At 36.2% G+C, this 22960-nt stretch overlaps 1 protein-coding gene across 1 annotated transcript in view; it reads left to right on the top strand.

Annotated features, from left to right (window-relative positions):
- The first annotated feature begins 2040 nt into the window (after positions 1-2040).
- The window catches only part of LOC149136654 (uncharacterized), a 35945-nt gene continuing 15025 nt past the window's right edge, over positions 2041-22960 (top strand). The window contains exons 1-3 of the mRNA XM_089348398.1: positions 2041-2573; positions 4815-5029; positions 8913-9125. Coding sequence (XP_089204524.1) covers positions 2041-2573; positions 4815-5029; positions 8913-9125 — 961 coding nt within the window. The remainder of the gene's footprint in view (positions 2574-4814; positions 5030-8912; positions 9126-22960) is intronic.

Here is a 22960-nt window from a genome sequence, read left to right as displayed (position 1 = left end):
AGCATGATACAGAATGTGACAACACTGGCCCTTTGAACTCCGGACATTATTCATTTTTGCCAGCTAAGTGGACTGGAGCAAAGTGAAATGAAGTGCCTTGCTCAAGGACACGACATACTACTGGGATTCAAACTCATGATTTTATGGTCAGAAGCCAAACACCCTAACCATTAAGTTACAGGGGCTGGTGGCATAAACTACGACCTCTCCCCACATAATTACTGGCTTTGTGTCTAAATCAGAAACCTTATTAAGAACATATTAGTAATCCTCGGATAAAAATAAACTAATTTCGTTCAGTTAGTTTTATATCCTTCTATGTGTTTGATATAAAGGTTTCACAAAGCGGAGATAGACACAACTGTCTTCACACAACATGCTTCAAATTACTCCACAAAACATGATACTCTAATAAATACAAACTCCCAACAATCTCAATGACCTCCTACAACTTCCACGAACTCTCAACGACTCCTACCACTGTTCTCTCATCTCAACCAATATGTTACTCTCTATAAGAGTTCAGCTTGGCCATTCTTCCAATCGCACAGGGGTGTCAATGACTCTCGCCATAACAGTTAGTCAATGTTTTCTAGATACAAATAGCAATGATAACAGAATATTTTCTATTTATTAAAATATATTTTCAGATCAACTTAACTTTCATATTTAATTTATCTTGGTGCAGTCCAACTGGAGTGGCTTGTCATTGACTTTTCCTGGTTGGTATAACACAATAATGTTTTAGATAAGAAATATTTATGCTTTATGTAACAATCAGAAGTGAAGTAGCTGGAACAGAGAGAGGACACCTCTGGATAAAGTGCTGTGAACTACTCTGTTATGATTTATGTAATGCGACACTGTGATTGTAATGTTCTTTTGTAGTAATTAATTTATAAAACCAATAATAAACAGTGGTGGTATGCTGTCAACTTAATGTAACAGTCCCATGAAAGAGAACAGTACTACTGCTATTTAGCCCTGGGAAGCACCGCTTCCTGTCGGCCTTGACACATTTCCTGTGTCCTTATGTTTACAAAGGGAGAGATAAGCACCTCCAACCAGCTAAGCCAGCATCCAGAGACTAGTTTCTGAGTCATTGCTCATCATCAGTCTGGAGTAGCATGGCTTGCTAGCTGTCGATGTCTATCTGCCTTTGTAAAACAGTTAACTATTTTAGATGTGAAGAAAATGTGCTCATGCTTTGACAATTGATGAGATACAACAACTACTAGAAGAGTACTTTGATGAGGAGGAACATGTTGAGACAACCGACATGATCATTGTACCCCCAGACTTACACAATGTTACTGATGAGGACGAAGTCAATGATGAAGACAATGGTGAGCCAATTGTCAACAATATCCCTGGACCACTGGAATTACATATTATTGAGAAGAAAAATGAAAATAATGCAGCTGAAGAGAAGAAGAGCTCTCAGCAAGGAACAAGAAGACCCACAAAGAAACGAAAATTATGTTGAAGAAAAAAGATTCCTGAATACACAAAAACTCAGCCTAGAACTGAGAATTATTCTAAATGTTTTAGAAAAATGAAAGATGGTCTGCAATATCACAGCCCTGTTGAACTATTTGAGGAATGCTAACCCCAAAAATATATAATAATATAGCAAAAGAAACTGTTCAATATTTTGCAGCTAGGAAGAATAAAATCGAAATCTTTTCAATAGATAAATTGAAGACATTTTTTAGTGTTTTGATGTATTCCAGTTATCTTAGGTTACTCTCCACAAGAAACTACTGGTCAAATGAGGAAGATTTGGGTGTGCCACTAATCAAAACTGCTATTACAAGAAATCGATTCCAGCATCTGAAAAGCACCATTCACTTTTGCAATAATGAAAATTGGGAGGAGAATAAAAATGATGAAGGTTACAAAGCTTGTTCTCTCTTTTTACCATGATTCAGAATTCCTTCAAAAAATCCAGAATTTTTGAAAAAAAGTCTCACAGTCGATGAAATGATAGTCAAATACTATGGGCATAATTCACTCAAATAATTTATAAAAAGGAGACCCATGAGATTTGGTTACAAATTTTGGGCATTGTGTGCTGTTTCAGGATTTTGTTACAACTTTGATCTTTATTGTGGCAAAAGTATGCAAGAAGGACTTCATGACAATCTTTCACTTGGAAGTAGTGTTGTCCTACAAATGCTTGGAGTGGTAGATGATCCACGTTCACATTCCATATATTTTGATAATTTATTCCCAAATTCTGATCTGCTAATGCGCCTCAGGGAAATGGGATTTGAAGCAACTGGTACAACAAGAGATAATCATCTCAAAAGATGTCCTCTAAAGGAAACAGCATTGATGAAAATGGAGCCAAGAGGTTCATATGATTATAGATTTGACATCAATAACGAAATCCTTATAGTTAGGTGGCTTGACAATAAATGTGTGACAATTGGGACTAATTATGATTCAGTCGAACCAATTTGCAATGTACAATGCTGGAGGAAAGTCATAAAAGGCAAAAGCAATGTGTCTCAGCCTCATGTTTTGAGCACACATAACAATTTCATAGGTGGGGTTCACAAACCCGACAGGTTAGTATCAAAATATGCAACCTCAGTTAGAGGCAAAAAGTGGTACAGGTCATTGTTCACTAGAGTTATTAATATGACTTGTAAATGCATGGACTATTTACAAACTGATCCATGACGAAAAGGGTGAAATAAAAGATCTACTTGATTTTAAGCGATATATATGTTTCATATCTAAAACTATTTACTTCTAAGAGTTCTGGACAAAAAACAAAGTCAACCACCTCATCCACACCAGTTGCTGACGTCAAATTTTTTTGTAAGTCCATATCATAGCTAAATGAGATCAGACAACGATGTCAGAATAAGTCTTGCAGCACTAAACCACTTATTGTCAAAAGTACAACATTACCCTGTGTCTAGACTACTTTGCTCTTTTCCACAAGGCATAGTTTTATGAATGGATTTCTTTCAATCTATTATTTTTTGTATTTTCGTATTTTTGTATTTCAGTGTATTATTTCAATGTATTCTTTCGAAAACATTAACCATTTTTTTAATATAAAATTTAATACCAATAGGATACAGTTAGGTAACATACAAAAGATTTTGAACTTATGAATACATCACATTGTCTCAGTGTCCTATTTATAGGACACCATGTCTTTTCATTTCTACTTGAAGTAAAGGAGTTTTAATAATTGATTTTTTTTCTTTTCATTTTAACCTTATTTTCAATCATCTGTGAAAACTTAAAAGTAATATTCAGAAATTTAAGTACTCTGGGACTTAATTGGTTAATAAAGCTATGATAGCATGTAAATATTAGTTGAAAAATCTTTTTGAATAGAAAAAGTTGGAGGCTGATCATGGAAAACAAACCCACATCTCCTGGGGACATGTTTTACAAGTTATTATCTATAAATATAATTAATGCAGCGAGCTGGCAGAAACGTTAGCACTAAAATTTGAAACCAATATCTCTGGATATAACTGAAATTTGGAATTGTGCCACAGATTTAGTTGACTGTGGATTAAGTCTTGTTCTATAGCAGTGGTTCTCAACTAGGGTCTATGTGACCCCTGGGGATTCATATAAGATTTTTGTAATCATCTTTGTAATTGTAGTTGTTGTTATTGTTATTATATCATGAAAACTCTCAGCTTTATTTGGTTGGATGTGATGGACAGCGTCAGATGTCCACAGGTAACAGACTAACATGACACTTATTTACTCGTCATGCTTCAAGAATCCTGTGAAGGACTCTCACAGCTCTAAACAATGATAATTTTGTAGGCGTTCTATCTTGACTTCTAGAATTTCTGTATGTTCCAATTCTTATTCTGTGTCACGTTCATAGTTTACGTTTGGTTTCTGAAATTTTGAATTTTCAATCACCTTTTGGTTTGAACTTGAGAAAGACAGACGTTCTGTCGAAATATTGTTAAAAAAATAAAACATCTAAAATCGCACTCTTCGTCTTGACTATTTACCTTCGTGAAGAGTTACGTCAATCCTTTTTTTTTAAATATTATTATTATTATTATTATTATTGAGTGAGAGAGCAGTGCATGCCATCAAAGTGACACTAGGGTAAAATATACGAAGCCCATTATACCCATCATGACTACCCATCTGATAAGGGTACACCAGGCACATGCATCACAACCATGTGTACGTGACATAAAGATAAACAGTGCATGACCTCGCAAGTGGGGCCCAGTTAGAATTTTTTTCAGGTCGAGTAGCCCATCCCGCTCAAAAGGTCCCTGAATAAGGTTTGTTTAAGGATGTTGAGCAAAACACCCATGTTTCCAGAGGTGAATTATCCAAACCCCAAAGAATTTCTTTCAACACATGGCTATGATGCTCCTCCACTACTTCTGCTCATGATCAGAGATGCACATATCATCAGCCACCAAGGGACATGCTCAACTGGTTAAGGTCAAACAACTGACAAGCAAATCTGTGGTATTGAGCAGAATATTTGCTGTAGCCCATTTAAACTTTTGCTTTGTATTTGTACAATTTGTCTCCAAGTCTCACCCCGAGACCTCAAGACACAACAAGTTAGAAGTTCAAGCTGGTGTTATGCTTGGGGTATCATATATTTCGTTTTGCACATAGTATTGTATTGTTCTAGAGAACGTTTAAGAAAACTTAAGAAAATTATGAGCTGGTTTTAAAATTTGAGATTACATAGACAGTACTATCTTTTGAATTTCTGCCTTTTTCTGCCATTTATTCTTCTTCTTATTATTATTATTATTATTATTATTATTATTATTATTATTATTATTATTATTATTATTTTTATTATTATTATTATTGTCAGACTTGCATCCTTATTCTTTGAAACTTGAAAAGACTCTGAATAACCTTCAACTCGGCAAGGTGTATCGCTGTTACAGTAGCGCTTACTGGAAAATAGCTACATTAATGTGTGCCCAAAATGGTCACAACCTGGTCCAGTTACTGACGGTAGATGAACAAAAGTGGTTGGTAGATAGACTGAAACGTAAGTATTGAAATTTTTGGTAAATATGAAGATGATGAAGTGGTTGGTCTTAAACCAAGGAAACAGATTAAGACTACCACCCAAGTACAGCCATATCTGAACTTACATTAGATTCATGAATGAACTTACTGTATACAGTGCTGCTCAGGTGCACTAAAACTCATCAGAAAAAAAAAAACTGCATGAACAGTACATAAAATATGCACAGGAAGTGAACAGTGAATAGGCGCAGGAGTGGCTGTGTGGTAAGTAGCTTGCTTACCAACCACATGGTTCTGGGTTCAGTCCCACTGCGTGGCACCTTGGGTAAGTGTCTTCTACTATAGGCTTGGGCCGACCAAAGCCTTGTGAGTGGATTTGGTAGACGGAAACACTGAAAGAAGCCCGTCGTATATATGTATATATATATATGTATGTGTGTCTGGGTTTGTCCCCCCACCATCACTTGACAACCGATGCTGGTGTGTTTACGTTCCCGTAACTTAGCAGTTCGGCAAAAAGAGACCGATAGAATAAGTACTAGGCTTACAAAGAATAAGTTTTGGGGTCGATTTTCTCGACTAAAGGCGGTGCCGCAGTCAAATGACTTAAACAAGTAAAAGAGTAAAGACAGTGAATAAGACTTAGATTAAAAAAGAAAAAAGGAAGAAGAAATGAGGGTGGGGGTACATCAGGTGTACTGTTGGCAAAATTCAGGAAGCATGGAAGTTTTGAAGGATGTAGTGTCTCAACTGCTAACAATTGATGCAGGTAGTTTATTCCATGGTTCAGCAATTCTGAGTGTGAAAAAATATTTCTGAAAGTCATGGGTGCTGTGTTGTATTTTGATTTTGTAAGCCTGTCCATAAGTGTTAGACATGGAATTCAAAAGTAATTCAATAAGTAATTGGTTTGAAGACTTGAGTTACAAAACAATGCAACATGAAAAATCATTTTAAAAACTTTATTAGTTTATGTCTTTTTTAAGAAATGGTTTGTACATATTTTCACATGTATTCTATGTGAGTTTTCACTTTAGTATTGGATTTTAGATGGGTTTTTTTAAATGCTTATGCTTTTAAATGTTTGCTGAGACTAACGTCAAGTCAGATAAATCAACTAAAGTAGAGGTTTATTTTATAAAAAAAAAAAGAAAAAAGAAACAATGTGAAAACAAAAAAGACATATGTTGAGTTATGCCTGTATTTAGAATGCAGAGGATCAGGTGGAACACTGTGTAGCGTACTTCTCTATCTCCTTGTGAGTGGATTTGGTAGATGAAAACTGAAAGAAGCCTGTCATATGTATGTATGTATGTATGTATTATGTATATCTGCATGTGTGTGTGTGTATGTGTGTGTGTGTGTCTGTGTTTGTCCCCCACCACCACTTGACAACTGCTGTTTGTGTGTTTATATCCCCATAACCTAGTGGTTCAGCAAATGAGATTGATAGAATAAGTACCAAGCTTTAAAAAGAAATAAGTACTAGGGTCAATTCATTCAACTAAAAAAAAATTCTTCAAAGCGGGGCTCCAGCATAGCCCCAGCATAGCCCCAGCATAGCCCCAGCATAGCCCCAGCATGGCCACAGACTAATGACTGGAACAATTAAAAGTTAAAAGGGAAAAGGTATATATTTTAAAATTATTTATTATAATAAACAGAGTTTAACTAAAATATTCCTACAACTTGCTCATTAAATGTTTAATCAGCTGCAAGCATCTTCAGAAAACCTGGTTGCTATAGCAATATGTTTAGAATTACAGTTCATGTTAGTGTTTGGAATTTAAAATAACAACTTCAGTTTTATAATTTCTCTTCAGAAATTTCTTTGTGTCTTTCTAGATGTTTTTGAGTCTTTAGGCAATTTTTAATCCTCCATTGAATTCTTAAGACATTTCTTACTTCTATTTTTGTATTTCTAAATAGAAACATGCTTCTTAAATCTCAGCTTAAATCTCAGTGGTGGGCTTAATCTATCAGTCATTTTAACACTTTGACACCACTTGGAGCTGGAATCCATTCTGTTTTAAGCTGTCAGACCAGTTGCCTGGTTTCTGAGAAGCACTTCTTCCCTCCCTTCCAGCTGTTAATAGCATTTTGAAGAATAACTTCTTCAGTTTTAAATCTCTTTATATAAATGTCTTTGCATATTTTATTCTTTTATTTGTTTCAGTCATTTGACTGTGGCCATGCTGGAGCACCACCTTTGGTCAAGCAAATCGACCCCAGGACTTATTCTTTGTAAGCCTAGTACTTATTCTATTGGTCACTAAGTTATGGGAATGTAAACGCACCAGCATCAGTTGTCAAGCGATGTGGAGGGGGGGACAAACAGACACACAAAGATATACATACATACATATACATATATATATATATATATATATATATATATATATATATATATATATATATATATATGTATATAGGGAGAATTCACAAAAAAAAACAACAGACAAAGACAGGTGGTGTGGAAAACAAATAGATGTATTAGTATAATGCTTGGGAATTGAAAAAGTCTTTAACGTTTCGAGCCTAAGCTCTTCCACAGAAAGGAACACAGAAAGAAACAAGGGGAGAAACAAGGAGAGAAAAATATGTGTGTAGTGGTCAGCGATCTATCATGGTGAATGCCAGACAGAAGCGTCACACAGGAGAGTTAAGAAGAAGGGAAGATAACAAAGCAATATATATATGTATATAATTTAGAGAAAAAAACCTCTATCTTAAATCCCAGCTTAAATCTCAGTGGTAGGCTTAATCTATCAGTCATTTTAACACTTTGACACCACCAGCTGGAATCAGTAATGAAAAGTCGTTATTCACACCATCTAGAAAAATAAATATACTATAAAAATCTTATTCTAAAAATCAAGAAAGTACATAAACAATAAATAGTAAATAGTATTTTTAACAGAATTTCTTCGATAAGATAAATTATGGTTTTATTTTAAGTAATATTGTTAAATGTTTTTCAATTATTGTTAAAACACGTATTTTTCTATATTTATTTTATAATTATTATAAGTTACATTGATTTTATTATTATTATTATTATTATTATTATTATTATTATTATTATTATTATTATTATTATTATTATTACTATTTTTATTATTATGATTATTATTTTAAACCTGAAGACTGACTATATTTTTAAATAGAATTAATTTTAGATCGATTTGATTTTGAATCAAATTGATTTTATTATTGTTATCTATTTGAAAATATAGCCACGAAATGCTCGTAGTCTATTTAATACTTTTTATTGTTTATGCACTTTATTGATTTTTAGAATATGCCCTTTCTAATGCCAACCACTTTACAGTGCATGCTGGGTGCTTTTTACAGCACTAGTGAGGTCATCAACCAACTTGCAGGACAGAAAAGAACAAGGAAGAAAAAAAGAAAAGAAAAGAAAAAGGAAGACTAAGTGGGGGTGGGGTTACTATTTGAGTGGGGGAGATGACTTTATGTCAGGTGTTAAGAGGTTGAAGTATAATAAGGGGTCAGGAACAGGTGTCTTGCTACAGAGAAGATATATGGCTATCCTTACCGTATTATATAAGGACGGGTAAGAGTAACTGGGAAGAAGATAAAGATGGGGTTGTTGGGATGCCACAGCAAATCCTTCAAGTATATGAAAGCAAGCAATACACTATATGTGAATAAAAGATGATATAGTCTCAACTAGGCTACTACCTTTTGTCATATGTCTACTCAATCAAGGCTTGCCTGGGGCTAAACAATGAGGTTTAGAATAATTTTTTTCCTGTGTAATGACCTAACATTTTATTTTGTGATTTTAATGTATTTTATTCCATTTTAATTTAGATGATCCAGAATAACAGGTGAAAAACAGTTTGATACAATCATTAATTCTTCATTTTTAATTATAGCATCATTTGATAGATTCTGGGTTGGTGGAATTGAATTTCAAAAACACTGGTACTGGAAATATCCAACATGGAGAATTCCAATAAAAAGCAGCCGATGGTTTATGGACTTCAATGAAAATGAAAAAGTTATTGCACATACAACTCATTTAGATGGTCATTTACCATATTCAAAATTCCCTTTTATTTGTGAGGAGAATTATTTTTCAAGGAATGGTAAGACATTTTATTTAAATATTAATCAAACTTTTAGATGAGTTCAAAAATATATTAGGATATGTTTGACTTGTAAAGAGGCCATTTTCACTCTGGTTTGCTTATATCAGTTCATGGGAAGGGGGCTCCAAAATGGCTTTGGTGCTTTACACCTTTAGCCTAAAGCAAGAATTTTTCTCCATTGCAAACCACAGTGAAAAGGGCCTTTTTTGCAAGTCAAATATGCCCCAGTCATATTAGAACTGATCTAAAATTTTGTTTATTTCACATCATTGCTTCACATGTCAACCATGTAATGAATATTAATTTTTTGATTTTAATTTCTTTTTTTTTTCACCTTTGCTGGTGCCATGTAAAAAGCACCCATAGTGGAAATCAAGACTACAATTTAAGGATTAGTATAAAATCTTCATTCATTCGTTTGGACAATGGATCCAGAGCCTTTCGTGAAAGCCCACTTTTTAGCTCAGTGGTTAGAGCATTTGGCACACAGTCATGAAGTAGTAAGTTCAATTCCTGGACTGGGCTGTGTGTTGTGTTCTTGAGCAAGACACTTTATTTCCTGTTGCTCCAGTTCACTCAGCTGTAGAAATGAGTTGCAACATCATTGGTGCCAAGCTGTATCAGCCTTTGCCTTTCCCTTGGATAACATCGGTGGTGTGGAAGGGGATATGGCTATGCATGGGTGACAGCTGGTCTTCCATAAACAACCTTGCCCGGACTTGTGCCTCAGAAGGGAAATTTCTAAGTACAATCCCATGGTCATTCATGACCACAGGAAGTCTTTACCCTTTTACCATTTAAAAGTTTTCATTGAAGGCATGTGAAATATTGGAGGTCAAGTGACAAAGCAGTGACTGTCATCACCACCAACAGATGAAACAAGTAAAAGAAGGAGTGAGTACTTTAAAAAAAAGCTGCAGTTTCCGTGCAGAATTTAAATGAACTGCTTGAAAATGCATTGCCAGTATAGTGAATGGGGGGAAGAATGGTCTGCCATATCTGTGAAAGTGTATGTTTATCAAGAGCTGGGTTTATTAGTCACCAGTGGAGCCACAAGTGTAAAATATGAATTTGTCTGAATACACAATGTTCTTTAAGGAGGCGCAATGGCCCAGTGGTTAGGGCAGCAGACTTGCGGTCGTAGGATCACGGTTTTGATTCCCAGACCGGGTGTTGTGAGTGTTTATTGAGCAAAAACATTTAGGGGCTCCATGAAGCTCCAGCAGGGGGATGGGGGTGGCGAACCCTGCTGTACTCTTTCCCTCCAACTTTCTCTCACTCTTGCTTCCTGTTTCTGTTCTACGTGTATTTCAAAGGGCCAGCCTTGTCACACTCCATGTCACACTGAATCTCCCCGAGAACTACATTAAGCGCACACGTGTCTGTGGAGTGCTCAGCCACTTGCACGTTAATTTAATGAGCAGGCTCTTCCATTGATCAGATCATCTGGAACTCTCATCGTCATAACTGATGGAGTGCCACGATATACATAAATATATATATATATATATATATGTGTGTGTGTGTGTGTGTGTGTGTGTGTGTGTGTGTGTGTGTGTGCATGTGTGCACGCACATGAGAACAAAAAAAAATAATTGAGGGACATAAAGAATAATTAAATGCTTGTGAAATCATTTTGTAATTTCCAAGAATTGAGAGATCTTATCTATGATCTCCAGGTGATTCTGCACAGTGAGTTCATGATAGAATGTCTTTAAAATGTATACGATCTGTTCTTAGACAATGAAATCTATGTTTATTAGCATTCTTCAGTTTCAGATGTGTTTTAAATGTGCTTAAATCTAGACGAGATAAAAGGGGATTAAAGCTTGATAGCTTATCTTTCAATAATTCCCAATATTTTTTCTACTCTTGATATTCATCATCATCATCATTTAACGTCCGTTGTCCATGCTGGCATGGGTTGGACAGGTTGACCAGGGTTGGTAAGCTGGAAGGCTGCACCAGACTCCTGTCTGATTTAGCATGATTTTCTATAGCTGGATGCTCTTCCTAATGCCAACCACTCAGAGTGTAATGGTTGCTTTTACATGCCACTAGCATGGGTGCCATTTGCGTGACCCCAGTATCTGCCATGACACACACAGGTTCAGGCATGGCTGTGTGGTAAGACACTTGCTCCCCAACCACATGATTTTGGGTTCAGTCCCACCGAGTGACACCTTGAGCAAGTGTCTCCCACCACAGCCTCAGGCCAACCAAATCCTTGTGAGTGGGTCTAATATCATTATTACTTCTGCTTTAGCAAAGGCAGAGGTATTGTTTTCAGTCGTATTTGTTTGTTTGTTTGTCTGTGGACAACTCAAGAACTGCTGGATGGATTGAGATGAAACAATCAGGGCTGTTTGGCCTCATGACTGGCACAAACTGATTAGATCCTGCAATCGATCTGGTACTGGACAAGGATTCTGGATTATTTTTATAGTTTTTTTCACTTAATTTTTGAGAGCAGTCAGGTTCATTTTTAGTATTCTCGTTTGTGAGAGCAGTTGAGTTTATTTCAGATATTCTCATTTTAAAAATCATCTCTGGCTAATCATTGAGAGGACATTGGTGTTGCCTTGGCGGAGGTTTGCACTCTCTGAATGCTCTTGGTACAATTGTTGTTGTTGTTGTTGTTGATTTAATTTGTGATATTTGGCAATGGTTCTATTATTTTTCTTTGTACACTTTCTTTTATTTCATTTGCTAATTCATCTCCCGTCTTATTTCCATTCATATTCGTAGGCACAGGGATGACTGTGTGGTAAGAAGCTTACTTCCCAAACACATGGTTCTGGGTTCAATCCCACCGTGCAGTACTTTGGGCAAGTGTCTTCTACTTTAGCCTTGGGCTGGCCGTGTGTGTGTGTGTGTGTGTGTGTGTGTGTGTGTGTATGTGTGTGTGTGACTGTATTTGTTCCCCACCACTGCTTGAGAACTGCTGATGGTGTGTTTACATTCCTATAACTCAGAGAATTTCAGAAAAAGAGACCAATAAAATAAACACTCGACTTAAAATTAAAAACCTAAATACTAAAGTCAATTCATCCAACTAAAATTTCTTCAAGGTGCCCCAGCATGGCCACAGTCTAATGACTGCAACAAGTAAAAGACAAAAAGATAAAGATGTTTATATAAATCTGCATTCAAATCATACTTACTTATTATTTCCAAATAAATAAATGTCTGTTTATAACAGTTTGTTTTAATCCTGCCACTCTTCATCTTGATGGAAATATTTCAGCTTCAATAAACTACCGACAACTAATGAGTTTGTTTCCCTACAATGATAATTCTTTAGCAGGGTCAAGAAATTGTTAATGTTTTCCATTCCTTATAGTTCAGGAAATAAATTCCACTGAGGTCGACTTTGCCTTTCATCCTTTCGGGGTCGATAAATTAAGTACCATTTGCGTACTGGGATCGATCTAATCGACTGCCCCAACAATTTCAGGCTTTATGGAGATTTGTTGGTCATTTTCTCAGAAAAGATGATGGAATGGAGCATTACATGATGGAGTCTGAGCTGGTGGAAAGGAAAGCGAGAGGAAGCCAGAGAATGAAGATGTTTGACTGGATGAAGAAAAGAATGAATGTGAAGTGGGAGAAAGAAACGGGTGATGTTGTAAGAGACGGAAATAAATGAAGGAGGAACAAGTCATGATTTATCAAAGGCATGAATATGCCATGATACAAGAGAGAGAGAGAGAGAGAGAGAGAGAGAGAGAGAGAGAGAGAGAGAGAGAGGCTAGAGTAGAAAAGATTGTAGTTCAGGAAATGCCATACAGCACCACACCCTTCCTGTTGCTGAGAGTATGACCCATCTGTGTGACTGATCCAGTTAGCAAAAGTATGTAGCTGTCCCAGATTAGAATCATGTGATTAAGTAACACTGTTATTTGTACTTTCTGACTTTTTTTTTATTGTTATTTTAAATGACTTTAGTTATTCTATTCATACAGAGGAAACCAAATTTGATACAACTTTCTTTTCTGCTTATCCCTTTAGCATTTAATCCAGCTATATCTGACGCAAATATTCTACCTGTTTTATGTTCAAACTGGCCAGATCCAGCTTTTCACACCTACCTTACAATGTTATTCTAAAAGTATACAATCTCATCATTGAAATCTGAAAGCTATAAGATAATACAGGATTAACTCAAAACAGTATGAATGAACAAGCATTACATATGACAGAATAATCTTAAATGATAAAAGGTTAACCAGTGCAGTTAGCAGTTTGCATTTCCTAGATTCATCTAATAACAAGTGAATAGAAATTAATCATTTTAATGAAAAATAAGGTATTTTAAAGGTAGATCTTGAGCAGGCCAATATATTTTTCCCTATTTAAGAGGAATTTTTCAATAGCTTCAAGATAGATCGTACTTATATCATTTCTTATCCATCTCCTATACTGAAATTTAGCACTGTTAATTTTATTATTATACAATCTCAAGTGTATTTCTTTGATAAAACGTTAACAACATGCTATGTTGAAATCGTGGTTTTCAATTAAGATTAGTTTCCCATTTCTAATCTGGATGTAGCCTGATAACAAGAATATTAACAGTTTTTTGCAACGTCAATGGTTGAGTCATTTATTTGCTCATTTGTTTTACATTCATTTTTGCATACCAGCATGGGTTAGGTGAATATATTATTGAGACATCATTTTGTAGCTGGATGCCCTTCCTGTTGCTAACCCTTACCTGTTTTTCAAGTGAGGTGCGAACTTCTCTCTCCAACAACATCACAATTTTCCCTGGGAAACTGTCTTGCAAACTGGAACACCTCAAGCCGCTGGTCCTCAAGCTGCAAAACATTGGTGAATGTCCTCCTTTCTGATATAATGTTTCAGCTATATAATGACATAATGACATAATGTTTTAATTACAATCATGAGTTACATTGCTGAAAGCTCATTTTAAATGTAGGAACATCAAACTGAATGTTTGTGTTATAGGTTTTTAAATATCTAAATCATGAATAATCTCAATAATCTATCATCATCATCATCATCACAATCATTATCAGGTACATTTTCAAACCACGAATTCTCCCTATACACACACACACACACACACACACACACACACACACACACACACACACACACACACACACACACACACACACACACACACACACACACACACACACACACACACACACATATATATATATATATACATATATACACACACACACACATATATATATATATATATATATATATATATATATATATATATATAGAGAGAGAGAGAGAGAGAGAGAGAGAGAGAGAGAGATACATGCTATTTTTATATAAGCTTGAAGCTTATGGCAATCACTGTGCAATGACTAAAGAAAATAGTCTAATAAAGGGGCATATTTACCTTCAGATATACTCATTAGGTTATTTTTTTGTATTATCTGAAATAGAATACCTGCATATTTATTAATCCCCAAAACTGAATTATATATATGTGTGTATATATATATATATATATATATATATATATATATATATATATATGCTTACATCATCATCATCATCGTTTAACGTCCGCTTTCCATGCTAGCATGGGTTGGACGATTTGACTGAAGACTGGTGAAACCGGATGGCAACACCAGGCTCCAATCTAAATTTGGCAGAGTTTCTACAGCTGGATGCCCTTCCTAACGCCAACCACTCAGAGAGTGTAGTAGGTGCTTTTACGTGTCACCCGCACGAAGGCCAGTCAGGCGATACTGGCAACGGCCACGCTCGAAATGGTGTCTTTTATGTGCCACCCGCACAAGAGCCAGTCCAGGGGCACTTGCAACAATCTCGCTCGGAAATCCTACGAAGGCCAGTCAGGCGGTACTGGCTATGGCCACGCTCAAAATGGTGCATCTTATGTGCCACCCGCACAAGAGCCAGTCCAGGGGCACTGGCAACAATCTCACTTGGCTTGCCGGGTCTTCTCACGCACAGCACATTTCCAAAGGTCTCGGTCAGTAGTCATCGCCTCGGTAAGGCCCAATGTACGAAGGTCTTGCCTCACCACCTCAGCCCAGGTCTTCCTGGGCCTACCTCTTCCACGGGTTCCCTCAACTGTTAGGGTGTGGCACTTTTTCACGCAGCTATCCTCATCCATTCTCACCACATGTCCATACCAGCGCAATCGTCTCTCTTGCACACCACAACTGATGCTTCTAATGTTCAGCTTTTCTCTCAAGATACTTACACTCTGACGGGTATTCACATTGACATTACACATCCAACGGAGCATACTGGCTTCATTCCTTGCGAGCTTACGCATGTCCTCAGCAGTTACAGCCCATGTTTCCCTGACATATATACATACATACATACACACACACACACACACACACACACAGACCTTCTGTCAACCAAATTGTCTCATAAGATTTTGGTCAAACCAGGGTTGTAATCAAAACCCTTGTTTCAAATGTTGTACAGTGAACCAAAAACCATGTGACTCTGAATCAAACTTCTTAACCACACAACTATGTCCACTTATCTCTCTAATTTCCCTTTCCACTGCAAATCACTTATTGTTAGTGTAACCATGGTGACAGAACCTATTACATTTGCTCTATGATTCATCACCAGTCACCTAGATAGATCAATATATATCCGTGTGTCACTGCCAGATATTCCCATTTTCTCTCCACATAGAGGCTAACAACTTAATATAGCCCTTTCCTCCTCCTTCTTCCTACACAGAACTCCCTTTCTGATTGTCTATCTATCTATCTATCTATCTATCTATCTATCTATCTATCTATCTATCTATCAATCTATCTATTTATCTATCTGTCTATCCATCTGTCTATCTATCTATCTATCTATCTATCTATCTATCTATCTATCTATCTATCACTCTTTCAATCTATCTATTCATCCATCCATCTATCTATCTATCTATCTATCTATCTATCTATCTATCTATCTATCTATCTATCTATATATATATATATATATATATATATATATATATATATATATATATATGCTGTGCTTGAGAAGACCCCATCAAACGAAGTAAAATTGTAGTTGTGGCACATGCTGGTGGCACGTAAAAAAGCACCTTTTCGAGTGTTGGGCCTTGCAGAGGCAAAGTGACTGAGTTCCTTTCAAGTGTTGGGCCTCACAGAGGTAAGTGACCAAGAACTTTGGCAGTGTGTCGTGCTTGAGAAGAAGACCCATCAAGCCAAACAAAATCACAGTCATGGCAAATACTGATGCCAAGCAAATGGCAACCGTGCTGGTGGAATGCAAAAGCACCCATTACATTCTTGGAGTGGTTGGCATTAGGAAGGGCATCCAGCCGTAGAAACCATGCCAGCATGAACAACGGACATTAAATGATGATGATGAGGAGGAGGAGGATTATGATGATGATGATGATGATGATGATATACACACACACACACATATATATGTATATGTATGTATGTATAGATAGATAGACACATACATAGATACAGATATATATATATATATATATATATATATATATATATATATATATATATATATATATATATATATATATATATATATATATATATGTATCTATGTATGTGTCTATCTATCTATACATACATACATATACATATATATATACATATATATATATATACATACATATATATATATATTTCGTTTTGGGATTTGGTTTGCAAGATTCTTTATGTGAGTTCGTGTGTTGAAGCATATTCTGTTGTATCTGGAGAGGGTCATTTTCTTTTTGTGTCTTATAATTTAACACACTCACCAGTAAAATTTCCACTTATTCTTTATTTTTATTGTCACAAAATTTTCATTGCGTCTTGCAACCTTTTCAATAGTCTTGACTATTGAAAAAGTTGCAAGACGCAATGAAAATTTTAGGAAAATAAAAATAAGGAATAAGTGGAAATTTTACCAGTGAGTGTGTTAAATTATAAGGCACAAAAAGAAAATGACTCTCCCCAAACACAACAGTATATATATATATATATATATATATATATATATATATATATATATATATATATATATATATATATATATATATATATATATATATATATATGTACATACATACACACACGTATATTACAACGCACATGCATATTTAAATGGTGGAAGTCGACTCTTGACCAAGTAAAACCACTTCTTAAACTCAGTAAGTCTGTGTAGATTTTCAGAGCAAGAACTTCCTGTTTGTGAATTTTCTTTGAGTGGATAAAGTATTACACAGTAATGAGCCAACTTTTCAGCACAATCAGCTATAAAATCTGTTACAACAAAGTTAAAACAACCTGGAACCAACAGTACTTTTTCATAGAATGTTGAAACAGGAACTGGCATGTGATTTTAAGCTGCATTTGGTAGTGAGGCCCTGTTTCAGAGGTATCAAGTTTTTGAGGAGTGTGGAACCACGTCTTTGTCTCAATTGTTGCTAGATCTAATCTAACCCAGAATGGGAGTACCTGTTAGGGTCCCAGTTGTGGATTAGCAAGTGAACAAATGGTAAAAAATTATACGCACTTTTTTCAATGTATTTACACCAAAGCAGAGGATAAACAAGTACATCATTTTTCTATATAGTCCCTTTCTTTTTCAATGCACTTCGTCCAGCAGTCCACAAGCTTGCATATTCCCTCCAAGAAGAAGGTTTTCGGTTGGTCGTGTAACCATTTATGCACTGCTTACTTCACATCTTCATCTGTAGGAAATCGAAACCTTGTAAACCATCTGTGAGTGGTCCAAAGATATGATAGTCCGAAAGGGCAAGATCTGGGTTGTAGGCAAGGTGTTTCAGTACCTCAAAACCCAATTGGTTAATGGTTTCAATGGTCTGGGCAGCCATATGTGGGCATGCATTGTCAAGCAACGACAAAACTGTCTTCAACAATAGGCATTTGGTGCGAATTGCTGGCTTCATTTTGTTGGCCAGCAAAGCTCTGTATCTTGCACTATTGATTGTACACCCCTTTTCCAGAGAAATTAGATCACTGCTCTTTGTTCTTTTTTGGTACACATTGTGAGTGGAGCGGTCATGCTTACACTGTAAAGCCAGAAAGAAAAATGGCGTGATCAGGCTCAAACTTTGATTACATGACCACAAATAGTACCAACTATAAGTAAGCATGCGCAGAAGGTAGTGTGACAATAATAAAAGTATGTTATAGCAAAAGTGTGGATAATTTTTGACTTCCCCTCATATATATATACATTCATACATACACACACAGCAGCAACTATTTTGGCTGTCTGTCAACATTGGTGATAACTTTACATACATAAAGTTATGAGTTATAGTATCAAAAGAAGACTGCTCCTCTTCACTAATTAAGCAATTTAAATCACTAATTAAGCAACTTAAAGCAATGTCATTAGCAATATTTATATATAATTATGCCTAATCAGTGAAATATTTACACATCAAATACAACAAAATTTCCAAATCATTCAATGTTCTGGTATCTTTTTGTTGACTGTCCTTTACTGAGGAGGGTTAATAAAAGTGAAACATGTCCTTATAGCTGGTAAAGATCAGATTCACTCTACACTTCCCCTTCTCACACACTTGCATACCTCTTTTTACGGCTTTGTCAATTAAAAATTCAGGAGTTTAATGCCTTTCCCTGATCAGAGCAATTTTTCTTAACACAAATGAATTTCCTTCTCTTCTTGATTATAAGTTCAAAGGACTGAAAATTATTTTTGGCTCACCACACTAAATAACACTAAATATAGTAGCTTGCACTATATCAATACACACACACACACACACACACACACACACACACAAAGCACCCAGTACACTCAGCAAAGGGGTTAACATTAGGAAGGGCATACAGTCGTAGAAATCATGCCAAAGCAGACAACTGGAGTCTGGTCGGTCCTCTAATATGCCAGCTCCTGTCTATCCATCCAACTCATGCAAGCATGAAAAACAGTCATTAGATAATGATGATAATGGTGATGGTGATGGTGATGATGATGATGATGATGATATATGATCAGAATTCACGCAAAATTCACTCACAAGGCCTTGGTTGACCCAGGGACACAGTAGGAGATACTTGCCCAAGCTGTTCAGCAATGGAAACAAACCCAAAACCACATGGCTGCAAAGCCATATATATATATATATATACATACATACATACACATATATATATATTCTTTTATTCTTTTATTTGTTTCAGTCATTTTACTGCGGCCATGCTGGAGTACCACCTTTAGTTGAACACTTATTCTATTGGTCTCTTTTGTTGAACCACTAAGTTACAGGGATGTAAACGCACCAACATTGGTTGTCAAGCGATGTTGGGGAGACAAACATGGACACACAAACATATACAGAAATCCTACAAACAGATTTATATTATTTTTCACTGTGTGTAGTTCAGTTCCAGTTTTATCAGACATTTTTTTCTTCAGAATCTTTTTTCAATAGAATTTATATATTTTTCATTGTATGTATAGTATTTTTCACTGTGTATAGTTCAAATCCCACTTCAGGATTTCTAATATTTTTCACCGTGTGTAGTTCAAATCCTTCTCAAATTTTTTCACTGTGTATAGTTGTTGTGTCTTCTTACACACTCCGTCTGTGTTGTATCTTATCAGCAACTAGCAACCGTTTGTAGTTCAAAATCTTTCTTCAACAGGATTTTTTAATATTTTTCTCTGTGTGTAGTTCAAATACTTCATAGTAGGATTTTTAATATTTTTCGCTGTGTGTGTTCGAATCCTCGTCGCCACTGGTATGTCCCGCATTATGATGACGTATTTCGCCGTCTGTGTGACTGGCCCATATGTCATACCTCGCCAACTGACACTGCTTGCTGTGTCTGACCACTATTTATCAGTAGTGGAACAGCCCACTTCTCACTTGGGGGTACCTGCCACAACAAAACCACCCAACCCATGCCAGCATGGAAAGCGGATGTTAAATGATGATGATGATGATGATGATCTATGGTGGCATGACTTGGATTGCTATCACGTATGCATGTGTATATGTGTGTGTATGTATGTGTGTGTGTGTGTGTGTGTGTGTGTGTGTGTGTGTGTTTGTGCTTAAATGTGTAAACCAGTGCTGTTTCCCTCCTACACCACTTATCTAATCATTTAAAAATCTAGTGCTACTACTTTTATCAGCTGATTATTTGATTGATTGTTTTTTTAAGGTATCCACTTAACTATTTTACAAACTTCTGAAACTAGGCAGTTATCAGGTTGAGTAAAAAGTAAGCAACATTTTGAAACATGAAATTCATCACAAAATATTTCTGGAGCGTCATTAGTGAAATGTGTGGTCAAGCATTGTCATGAAGAATGATTGACCCTCTTCTGTTGACCAGTCTGGAACGGAGAAGTAGCAGTTTTTCATTCATTTTGGCAATTTCATAGCAATATGTTTTTGCAGTAATGGTTTTTCTGGGTTTTAAGAAATTAAAGTAGATGAGTCCAGCAGTATACCACCAAACAGTCACTATATCCTTCTTTTTGAAGAGCTTAGGTTTAGGCAAAGTTTTCGGTGCTTCATTTTGGTCCAACCACTGTAAAGAACGTTTTTTTATTATTGTACAGAATCCACTTTTCATCGCAAGTTACAAAACAGTCAAGAACTGGATCAGTCTGGTTATGAAGAAGAAGTGACGAGCAAATTTCATATCTACGCATTTTCTGATTTTCATTCAAGCCATGTGGTGTCCATTTGTCAGATGTTATTTTAGTGCCTATTCACCAAACTGTCATTATGAAGAAAATATCTGACTTTTATTTGTTTTCCAGTTTTCTTAAGAATCTCTTTGAATGGTTACCATCTGGTCATGAGGCAAGCTGGCAGAAACATTAGCTCGCCAGGCAAAATGCTTAGCGGTATTTTGTCTGCCACTGTGTTCTGAGTTCAAATTCCGCCGAGGTCGACTTTGCCTTTCATCCTTTCGGGGTCGATAAATTAAGTACCAGTTACGCACTGGGGTCGATATAATCGACTTAATCCGTTTGTCTGTCCTTGTTTGTCCCCTCTGTGTGTAGCCCCTTGTGGGCAGTAAAGAAATAGGTATTTTGTCTGTCTTTACATTCTGAGTTCAAATTTCACCGAGGTCGACTTTACCTTTCTTCTTTTCAGAGTCGATAAATTAAGTACCAGTGGCGTACTGGGATTGATCTAATCGACTGGCCCCGCCTCCCCCAAAATTTCAGGCCTTGTGCCTAGAGTAGAAAAGAATATCTCGTCATGAGTCATATATTTAATGGAGAGTTACTGACCATATATTAAATATATGGTTTCTAGCCAGACATTAAACATTTGGTCACTGACCAGATGCTTAACATCTGAAATAATCTTTGGGTCAGCCTCTATTTACCACGTTGTTGTTGTTCTTTAAACCCTAGGTCAACACTGATCAAGTAGACCTGTGATTAAATGCATTCTAGCCGTAGACAATCCTGTCAGCTATATTGTTCAGTGTATCCCCTTTTATTTAAGACAAGCTGGCCCCATGCTATCAAAAGTGATGGTTAATTGTAGCATTTTATATATAAATAAGGACAAAAGACAGAATATGGATGGTAAATCAAATGAATACACTTGTCAATGTTATCTAGCGGTTGTCTTTTGAGATGTGACATCGATCATTGTTTGTTACTGAAAGAACACTTGTTCACACATACAAACATTTACATACTTCCCTTGTACATGCACACACACATACGCATATATACTCACACAGAGTTGAAACGCTGCTTGATTTTTCTCTTCAGCGTTGAACGTTCACCCTCCCACTTCCATTGCACACACACACACACACACACACACACACACACACACTCGTTTGCAAACCTCCCTTTTACATACACACACATATACTCACACAGAGTTGAAATGCTGTTTGATTTTTTTTTCATTGTAATATTTCCGTCATCCTAATACTAGTCTGCCATCACCCCTTCCTTCCTTATTCGTCTATCACCCCTTCCTTTCTCATTCATATGTTGTGACGGACAAAAACACAAGAGTATTATTATAGTAGATGGTACAACATGATTTGAAGATGACTTCGCTGCAATTTCTTGCAGTTTAAGTGACCACGTAGGCTTGTGATATTCCCTTATCAGATCGTTGGACATGATCTGTGTCACATGACCTATGTCACATGACCTGTGTCTCATAACCTGAGTGAGATGCAAGTTAGAAGCAAAAAACTATTTGTATGTAAAACAAAGACCACAAATGACATTAACTCACACAGATAAGTAGCAACACAATTTCTTTTAAGTATCAGCATAAAACCACTCACAAACACAACCTGCTGCTGACCCATAGTCACAATGTCTCCTCTTTGGATTTTCTGCTTCATAACAGTCTCAGATCCTCAGAGTTGGCTGAGCTCATGTTACCTCCATTCAAGAGACTGCATGAAATCAGCCACTCCTGACTCATACATCTCTCCTCCTCTCATCACCCATGTTATTTCTCCACCTTCTCCTCTATGCCCTGCTTTAACCCTTTGCCTATGCAAAACATTTTCATACAATTAACTTTAACCCTTTCATTACCGTATTTCTGTTGAGATGTTCTGTGTTTCTTTCAATTACTTTAAATATAACAAAAATTTAGTTATCATTCAGCTAGTGTTAGGAACATAAATTGTGACTAAGATTTTGGTGGAAGATTTTAATTCAGAACTTATGAAAACAAGACATTTCTACTACAGAGCCAGAGGCAGTTTCAGCTGGGTTGGTAACGAAAGGACTAATGTCCATGTTTGTTTTCAGACTTTTAGTTACTGGATGTTAATTTGGTGTAGTTGGTGTCTTATATG

This window comes from Octopus bimaculoides, chromosome 3 (genome assembly GCF_046866305.1).
Source record: "Octopus bimaculoides isolate indiv1 chromosome 3, ASM4686630v1, whole genome shotgun sequence".
Taxonomy (NCBI): domain Eukaryota; kingdom Metazoa; phylum Mollusca; class Cephalopoda; order Octopoda; family Octopodidae; genus Octopus; species Octopus bimaculoides.
This window is presented reverse-complemented; position numbering and strand designations above follow the sequence as displayed.